We start from the raw sequence: 9,872 nt of genomic DNA, 5'->3' as shown, positions 1-9,872 counted from the left end.
AAAAGAAGTCAAAGTGAGGCTTGCCTTGATGACGTTTGTCAGGGTTGGTCAAAGCCCAATCCTTTGGCCAATGATTTGTGTATGGTTAAGTGTCAGATGCCAGTGCGTCAGCAATGACCCTCAGGAAATGATGGCTTTAGGGAAAACCTGTCTTTCTGTGTACACACGAGACAGAAGGGACTGCTCCTGGTGTTGGGTTCACTGACTCTGCCACCCAGGTGGCAGGTCCACTTGGGATGGGGACACCACTCTCTCTGCAGAGAATAAGACACACAGACATGAAGTCGCCCTCTGCAGTCTCTGAGCGCAGCACCGTCAGCCTGAGAGCGCAGCGCCTGGTGAGGTATGAGATCAGAGCCCAGGCCCTGGTGAGCGGCAGGTGGCAGGAGTTCAGCACCAGCCAGGTCACCCAGAAGTTCGGGCTCGCCAAGCCACACTGCAAAAGCCACGTGAGCAATTATCATTGTCTCTGTCTTTTCTTTTTTTGTTTTTCATTTTTGTTCCTTCCCTTCCTTGCTTCCTTTTGGGAATCCTTGGCTTCAAATTGCAGAGGCCTGCAAACAGGCGCAGAAGCCGGGGGTTTGATCCCCAGACCTGCCTTGCCAGACCCACCCCCGGGCACACTGAGACAGCAACTGAGACTGGGCGTGGTGGTGCGCCTGTAATCCCAGCTCTTGGGAGGCTGTAAACAGGCGGATCACTAGGAGTCCGATCTCGTAGTGAGACCCTGAACACCCTGTAGACCCCTAAAATGAAGAAAAAAAATTGCAAAGAGGAGCTCGCACAGTTCCTTCAAGATTATCAGGGCTTCAGGGCCAGGGAGATAGCTCAGTGGCTTATGCGCCTGCCTGGAAATTGCAAGGTCCTGAGTTAAATCCCTGGTAAAAAAACAAAAACAAAAACAAAACAAGACTATCATGGCTTCAAAATATACTGAAAAGAAACTTTCTAGAATGAAAAATTGGGGATATTGATAACTATAACCCAAACTATAACAATCCGATGAAGTACACAGCAGTTCCATTTTATAAATGCCAAACTGTGTGTGTGTGTGTGTGTGTGTGTGTGTGTGTGTGTGTGTGTGTGAAGGGAGGTGTATTTGCTACCAGCACCTGGATCGGCACCTATCGGAAGCCCATTACTTCCCACAGCCTGGGCTTCCTACCCTGCTCTGGTCTTCAAGGAGGACTGAACATAACGACCCTAGGGGCAGCACCAGCACCCAGGCACGTTCAGTACCAGGCCTGGCTTCTAAGAAGCCCAATCCTGAAATGGCCAGAGACCCAGGAGAAACTGTGCTGTGAGTCCAAGGAGTCTAGGGCCTCCCCAGGTGCCCTGCAAAGAAAGGGACTGTGCCATGCACCCATGATCCTGTCCCAGGCCTGATGGCAGGTCCGGGTCACCTGGATCCTGAAACACCCCTGCTGGAGCTTCCCAAAGATCCCCAGGGCAGATACCCCTGGAGGGGCCAAAGTTACTGTGTTTATGCACACTCACAGGCTACTTCTTCTGATATTAGAAATCATAATAGCAGTTTACGTGGTGGCGTGAGGGGAGAGGCTGGGATAGATCTCGAAGGACCACGAAGGAGGCTTTTGAGGTCTAGAAATGGCATTCCCCCCATCAGGTGATGCCTACACAGGCTTGCTTCTTTCATGAAAATGTTCAAGCTATACCCTTGATGTTTGTGTTTTTTGATTTTTTTTTTTTTTTTCACGGAACCGGGGATTGAACTCATGCCCTTGTGCTTACCAGGTAAGCGCTCATTCTTCTGAGCCATCTCCCTGACCCCTGTGTTTTTTATTGTATTTAAATAATGTCAAAATTTTAAAGCTCATTTAATTCTTTTCCTAGGCAACTCTAAAGTATATCCAGGTTTGGGAACGACCAAGACAACTTATGTTCTCCATTTAAAGCTCCCACTTGTTTTGTTTTATTTTGTACTTTAGGTCTTGGAAGTTCAAAGTGTGGGCGCCCCAATCTATGTGAGCTTTGATATCATCTTCCCAATATCTTGACAATTTCCAGAAGAATCTGTGGGACATCCTGCTACCAATATGAATAAAAGGAAATAAAATGACATCAAAAGAGGGATGCAAGTGTTACTGTCCTAGAGAGCAGTGGTCATATTAGAAATTTGATCCACATTTGTGTCACCTGAGGATGGAAGGTACCACAGTCATGAGTCCACTCGCCCTTCTTGACCCCAAAGTACCCTGAGTCCAGCCTCTCGGGAGGTCATGGATGGGGGCACCTGCACATCCCCAGACTCCATCTGGGAGCTTTAGTATTTCCCTTATGCTGCAGCTGCGCCTGCTACACAGAACAACACACCTGGCCGCTGCCTCTGGCAGCTGTGGCTCAGCTGGAACAAGAGCTAAGGAGGGAAGGAACCAACTATAAGGCACAAACAATTTATTTTATCTATCATCCCACCTTTTGGGATGGGATTGTATGGTCTGGAAAAGGGCATTAAAGAGTCTTTCTTCCCACTCAGTGTGTTAGATTTCTATTGCCCTGTCACAAAATACCACTGTCATTACCTAAAACAATACATATTCATTATTTCACTGGGTCCTATGCTCGGGGCCTCACAAGACTAAAATGAAGGAGTCTCCTTCCTAGCAGAGAAACCCCATGTCCTAGGCAGAGCAGCCTGAGAAGGAGAAGGGCTGGTGGGCAGATGGGAAGGTGGGAGGCTGCCCCACTGGAAGAATTGGGGCAAAGGGACTTGCGGGGAGCCTATTCAAAGGTGCACTCCCTCCTCCTGTTCCCATACTACTCCTGGTTCCCACACCCCTCCTGGTTCCCACCTCCTCTGGTCCCCACCTCCTCCTGGTTCAAACCCTCTTCCTGGTTCCCACCCTCCTCCTTGTTCCCACCTCCTCTGGTTCCCACCCTCCTCCTGGTTCCCACCCTCCTCCTGGTTCCCACCTCCTCTGGTTCCCACCCTCCTCCTGGTTTCCAACCTCCTCCTGGTTCCCACCTCCTCCTGGTTCCCACCCTCCTCCTGGTTCCCACCTCCTCTGATTCCCATCTCCTCTTGGTTCCCACTCTCCTCCTGGTTCCCATCCCTCCTTGGTTCCCACCTCCTCCTCTTCCTAGCCCCCTCCTGGTTCCCACCCTCCTCTACTGCAGCAGTATGATTTAAGGGCTGCTCCTGGCCTGGTCCAGCCAGGGAGAAGTGGCAATGGGAGCTGGGATGCAAACAAGTGAAGTAAGGAAACTCTTACCCTCTGCACATGAAGGCCTTTTCCTGCAGAGGCTGTGCCTCTTCACGACTGCAGCTCACTCTGGCTCTGGTGCCACCATTTGCTACCCCAGCTCGCACCAAGTAGCCTCCTGCTCCAGTGCATACTTCCCTGGTGCTCATTTGATTCTCCCTCAAGAGTTAAATGAGATGATACCTGTACTGGGGACATAATGGAAGAAAGGGATGATTTGTTTGCTTCATCTTCAAACTAACTGTGCAACATGAGAAAATTCACTTGTCACTTAGCCTCTGTGAACCTCACTTCCTTGCCTACAAAAAGGCATAAACTTGCCCCTCTACCTCCCCCTAAGGCTGCATGGGACAGCATCTTGTTAGACCAGACCTGTGCAGATGTCTGGGAGTGTGACTTGCGGAAATATCGCCTCATTGCGTGCTACCAGGGTAAGGGGGATAACCAAGTACTAAAACCTCTGGGAAGCACATAGGCAAATGTCCAAAAGAGGAGAGACCATCTGGAAGCACTGCTGAACTGTGATTGATTTCTCAGCTCTCAAGTGAAGTGGTGGCTGGGGACATAATTCAGTGGCACATGCCTGCCTGGCAAGGACAAGGTCCTGAGTTTGATTCCTGCTGCCCCCCAAGAAAGAAAGTTTCTGTCCAGTGGAGCAGTTAGTTGGCATGTGCTCTAGGAGTTCCCAAGTATGGGAAAAACACGCAAATGCAATGCTGACATGTGTCCCCATGGCTAACAGTAAAAGTGAGGCGCCCTTGGGCCCAGAGAGATAGCTCAGTAGAACAATCGCTTGCCTGGCAAGTGCAGGGTCCTGAGTTCAATCCCCAGTACTGAAAAAAAAAAAAAGTGAGGGACCCAAGAGACAAGTAGGAGGAAAACAACTCCAAAAGGGCTAGGGAAGCTGGGTGTGGTGGCCCATGCCTATAATCCTAGCACTCAGGAGGCTGAGGCCAGAGTATAACCACAAGTTCAAAGGCAGTCTCAGCTACCTTATGAGTGTCAGATCAGCCTAGGTTATGTACAAGATCTTATCTCAAAAAAATTTTAAAAAAAAGATAAAGGAATGGCCTGGAGAATCAGGTCATACTCCTTCTCTTCTGACCCAACAGTGAGAAAAAACTGTGGCAGCAAGATGTGGGGTGACAGGCAGGGGGGCCAATGACATCGATTTCATCTCCTCATTGTAAGGAGGGGAAACAGGCGTGCAAGCTGGGCTAACAATTCTGGTTGGAAAATGCTCACTAGGCACCTCTGACCAGTTAGGCACTGGACACACACACACACACACACACACACACACACACCCTCTCAAATTCTGGGGCCAGGGCTATTTTCTATGTCTGCCCCGGGGAGAGTAAGGTCTGTGTTTATACAAAACTTTTTTCAGCGTCCTGGCCATAAGCCTGTTGGTTTCCAACCCCCACAAGGTCCACTGAATAGGAGTAGGATGGTTTGGGGTGTTTAATAGGGATGCTGACTTAACCTCTCACCTGCCATCTGCTCAACTGAAGCTTGAATCAAGAGACTGTCGGGGGCCAGGGAGATAGCTCAGCAGAATAAGCACTTGCCTGGCAAGTGCAAGGGCCTGAGTTCAATCCCTGGTACCAAAAAATAAATAAATAAATAAAAAAGTCTGTCAGGCTGGGCGGTAAGACTGGCCCCATCTCCCCAGATTCTGATGAGGGCTATAGGAAGGGGTCAGGGTGGTTGCTCTGAGGAGGTGGCGTGGAAGTGAGCCTGGAAGTGAGCAGTGTCCTTGCAGGGAGAAGAGAAGGAAGTAAATGTATACAAGGTGATGTCCACACAGCTGAAAGAAGGCTCTGTGAGGGCCAGGGCTCCTGGACTGAATGTGTCTCAATCAACCTGGAGTTCATTCAAATGCAGATCCCAGACCAGTCCCAAAGAGGCTGAGCTTGTAGTCTGGGAAACATAGTATTACACACTGCAGCAGGCTTCCTGTGGGGACCTGCTGCAGGAGGCCTGTGGGTCACACCCAGAAGGGACCTCGGCATGAAAGTGGGTTCCATGGCAGGGTTTCTCTTGGTGCTGCACACATCCAATTATTGTTCTCACCGTACTCAAAACTCAACGGTAAACCTGTGAATCTACTTCACCACAGTTGAAATAACTGATTGAGAACAACAATAACAAAAACAAACAAAAACCAAGTTTCCTAGAAGATACAATAAGCAGAATCTCAAATAATGGCCGTCTTCAGAGGGTGAGCCATTTGCTGTATTTCTCAAAATTCAGTGCTTTCCACTAGAGGGCGAGCTCCGCCTCAAAAAATGGGAACTACTGTTTCCAAAGGCTGAAATCTGAAACCTAAAGCACTCTCTGTAGATGGTCCACTTGCTTAGGTTTGAAAGTGAAACCCTTTCATCCAGATGACACATGTCTTGAATAAAAATCCTTATGAAGATCTTAACAAGCTCTTCTTATAAGCAAGAACTTCTTAGAGTAGAATTTTTAGATCCATAGTCCATGCCCAAGCAATGCCCCTGAGCTCCAAACAGGATAACATCCTGGGGTCTGGGGAGATAGCTCAGTAGAATAAGCACTTGCCTGGCAAGGGCAAGGGCCTGAGTTCAATCCTTGGTTTTGCAAAAAAAAAAAAAAGCATAACATCCTGTGTGCCCTGTTCCTGTCTTCTGTCTGCCTGCTTCTCCCATTGCCCTCTGCTCTAGCTGAGTTGGCCCAGGATCTCCTCCATGCACAGTGACAGTGGAACTTTAGAGTTGCACTGACCTGAGTCTGAGTCCCAGCTGGCTTCAGGTCCTTCCTGCTTGGGGCCTGCTCCCTGGTATGCACCCTGAGGAGGCCAGACCAGGGCTTTCTGCAGCCCTTTCTAGCTGCAGGCCTTAGATCCTCTAATTCCATGGGTGGAAGAGCAGAAGTGAGTGCTTCAGCCTGTGAACCAGAAAAAGGCAACTTAAGAGAGTGAACTGGGTCACTGGGTCACTTCCCCAAGAGTTCTTTTTTTTTGTGGAACCAGGGATTGAACTCAGGTCCTTGTGCTTGCCAGGGAAGCGCTTATTCCACTGAGCCATCTCCCCGGCCCCCCCCAAGAGTTCTTCAGGACAGCAGATTAAGAAGAGGGAGAAAAAGCTTCACTTCTCTTCACCTTTTAGAGGTGTTACATCCTGCAGGATGGAGAAAGGATGTTCTTGCCTTGGTAAGCCTACGACGGAGAGCGCTAGGCTTGCAGGTTCTTAGGGAGAAGGCAGGGTGCTGAGTGGACACAGGGAATTCCAGGTTGGCTCTACTTGTACAAAGGGAGATGGGCATACGATGTGGCATCCTGAGGCCTTGAACTCTTGAGGGGAAACAGGGTCCTCCTAGAGGACAGAGATGGGACAGACCTCTATGAAGAAGATCTGGAGTCCGCCCTAGCCTAGAGAACTTTCTGTGATGATGGAAACACTCCTGCCTGTCCAATATGGTTACTGTTATCAACAGCGCATGAGAAACCACCTGGAAAATAGGCTTCATGTGAGTGAAAGGTTAGATTTTTTTTTTTTTTTTTCTGTCTGGCTGCAGATAGCCTGAGATTGTGAATGATGTCAGCAGCTGGCCCAGGTTAAGTTTTTATAGGGTTTGAGTGCAGTTAGAATTCCAAGGAATCTGGGTGGAGTGTTTGGGGTCAAAGGTCCCAGGACAGTCAGCACGGAGTGTAGATAATCCTGGAATCCATGGTGCTGGGGAGATTGTGTGTCCTGTCCTAAATTTTCTTTATGGCCATTTGTGTCTGTTGAGCCAGCATGGCCCTTCAGTGGTTTCCTGTAGTTTGTGGAGGGTGGCATCCTTGCTGAAAGGGTCTCTTTCTGCTTAGACACTGCAGTAATCACTAACCACCATGTATGGTCATTAAGTGACTGGAATTAAGTGCGTAGTACAACAGACAAATTGAGTTCTGAATTTTATTTCATCTGACTATGTAATTTATTTTTTATTATTATTTTTTTTTAAATTTTATTTATGTGTGTGTGTGTGTGTGTGTGTGTGTTGCCAGCTCAGCCCACCAGGGGGCGGGGCCGGCTGGCATGTGGTGCTGGGGATTGAACCGCGGTCCCTGTACTTTGCTCAACTTGTTCTAAGTAGGTGCTTTAGACCACTGAGCCATCTCACCAGCCCATGACTATGTAATTTAAATAGTCAGAAGCACAAGTAGAAGGAGTTGGATGACACAGCGGACCCCATGGCGTGGAGACTGCTCCTTTCTCATCCTGCAGGCGGCTGCCCAGTGTCTGAGCATCTCAGCCTCTCCCTAGGCCCTGGACAAATGGAACATCAGTGTCCAGCCATGCCTGAGGTGCAGATCTGGATGCTCTCTGCTGTGCTGGGTGAAGGCCACCTCCTGGGGTCAGAGAGAAGCTGTGCCGAGAAAGAAAGGGCCCAAGCCCAGGGGAGCAGAGTTCAGCTGGGTAGCAGTGGTACCATTTGCTCTATTTAAATTTAAATGCATTTAAAGTACTTTCAGTGTAACACTTCCTGTCATGCCAGCCACCGCGTTCAGTGGCCACACACGGTGTGCAGCTACCCTACGGGTAGGGTAAATAAAGAGGGACTTTAAGCTTCATGAATTTGAATGAGTCATTTAACCTTTGTGCTTTTGTTGCTTTATTTGACTCTTTCTGTGGATCACTGGGACCTGCAGCTGTGGGTCAAGTTTCAGGTTAGGGTTGCAAAGGTGAGCCATCCTGGAGCCATTTGCAGAGAAAGGCAGCTGTCAATGAAATAATTACACTAGGGGCTGGGGTAGATGGCTCAGTAGAATAAGCGCTTTCCTGGCAAGCACAAGGGCCTCAGTTCAATCCCCAGTTCTGCCACAAAAAAAAGAAATAATTACACTCAAAGATGCAGGTGTGTGAGTGTAAAGCAAAGAAATTGGAGCTAGACCCTGTGGGGGGGGGGGGTTGAGGCCCAATGGGGACCCTCTCCAGAAAAAATGATCCTTAAGGCCAGATCTGAAGTAGGAGAAGGAATTGGGACAGCACGGGTGAGGATGTAAGGAAATCAGCATCCCTACACCCTGCTACTGAGAATGTGGAATGGAGTCGCTACTTTAAAACTGGAGGTGCAGAGCTAGGATAGAAGAAATACAGAGCTGGAAAGAGACAAAGGAGGGCTGGGAAGATAGCTCAGTAGAATAAGCGCCTGCCTGGCAAACACAGGGTCCTGAGTTCAATCCCCAGTACCAAAAGAAAGGAGACAAAGGAGGGTATTAGTTTAACATTGCACTTTCCCCAAGATTATAAAGCCTTTTTCCCTCCCAGGAAACCTACTCCAAAAATTCCGAAGAGTCCAGAAGAAGCACAAGTCTGTAAAGTAGGTCTTGGGCCCGGGTTTTCACCTAGAGCTTGCTCTTTCTTCCACAGGCTTCCCTTCTCAAGGAGGCAGCCTACTACATAGGCAGTAGATCTCTAAACCTTAAGCATATGCGCATGCTTTGAGCTTTAACTTAGTCCACTAACACCTAGGTTGGTATCTAGGTGTCCCCCCAAAGCCCCAGCAGTCACCAGAGCAGCTTCTAGAGTTTGTGATTATTTCATGATCCAAGGCTGGGATTAGGGGTCTGAGTGCTGCTGGGATTATGGGTGTGAGAGCTACACCCGACCTGGGGCAGACAGCTGAAGACAATAGAAGGAAAGGAGTGGAGGCTTGCCTCTGTTTTCTGCCTCCATGAACTGCTGCCCCATGTGGCACCCTTCCTTGGAGCCGGGTGAGTATGGATGGAGACCTCCACAAACTGTGAGCTAAATAAACCTTTCCTTCCTTAATATTGGGTGTCGGGTATTTTGTCCCAGCAATGAGAGAAGAGTAACTGAGACACCCACCCAATGGGTGGCCTGACAGCAGGAAAACATATCCTGGATCACTTGTCTTAAGACACCCCTGGGCCAGGGAGATGGCTCACTAGAATAAGTGCTCCCCTGGCAAGCGCAAGGGCCTGAGTTCAATCCCCAGTGCTGCCAAAAAAAAAAAAAAGACACCCCCTAAAACCACGTAAAAATTCCTGACACGGGAGTACAATGCAGCTCGCTGTACGAGTGCTCACGTTGCTCTGTGTACTTCTTTCTGCCTAACAAATATCTTTATGCCTCTCAGGGATGTGTCCTGAAAATTCTTACTATGTGGAATTGTAGGCGTCCACAAACCTACAACCTACCCTGTGGGTGGGACGAGTTGAAATCTCATCTCCTCTTCGTGAGACCTCCTCAAACTCCACGTAGGGCAGTTCCTCAAATAATTTAGAATTACTTTGTGACCCAGCAGTTCACACCAAGGTACATACCTGAAAAGAAATGAAAACAAGTCCACACAGAAATTTGTACATGAATGTTCAGAGCAGAAATATTTATAAGAGCTAAAATGTAAAAAAACAAAAACAAATGCCCATTAACTGATAAATTGATATACAAAATGTAGTCTATCCATACAAGACAATGAATGAAACCGCATTCCACCTTAAAAAGAAATGAAGGGGGCTGCAGGCATAGCTCAGAGGTAGACTGCTCCTGCTATGTGCAAAGCCTGGGTTTGATCGCCAGGACAGAGAACAGAAAGAAGAAAGAAAGAAAGAAAGAAAGAAAGAAAGAAAGAAAGAAAGAAAGAAAGAAAGAAAGAAAGAGAAAGAAAGAAAGA

General features: G+C 48.4%; 1 protein-coding gene across 1 annotated transcript in view; it reads left to right on the top strand.

The window, feature by feature from the left end:
* The window catches only part of Btbd16 (BTB domain containing 16), a 72,162-nt gene extending 70,144 nt beyond the window's left edge, over positions 1-2,018 (top strand). The window contains exons 15-16 of the mRNA XM_023709077.1: positions 261-449; positions 1,950-2,018. Coding sequence (XP_023564845.1) covers positions 261-449; positions 1,950-2,018 — 258 coding nt within the window. The remainder of the gene's footprint in view (positions 1-260; positions 450-1,949) is intronic.
* Positions 2,019-9,872: the final 7,854 nt, after the last annotated feature.

This window comes from Octodon degus, unplaced genomic scaffold, assembly GCF_000260255.1.
Source record: "Octodon degus isolate 3935 unplaced genomic scaffold, OctDeg1.0 scaffold00010, whole genome shotgun sequence".
In the NCBI taxonomy this organism is placed as follows: domain Eukaryota; kingdom Metazoa; phylum Chordata; class Mammalia; order Rodentia; family Octodontidae; genus Octodon; species Octodon degus.
This window is presented reverse-complemented; position numbering and strand designations above follow the sequence as displayed.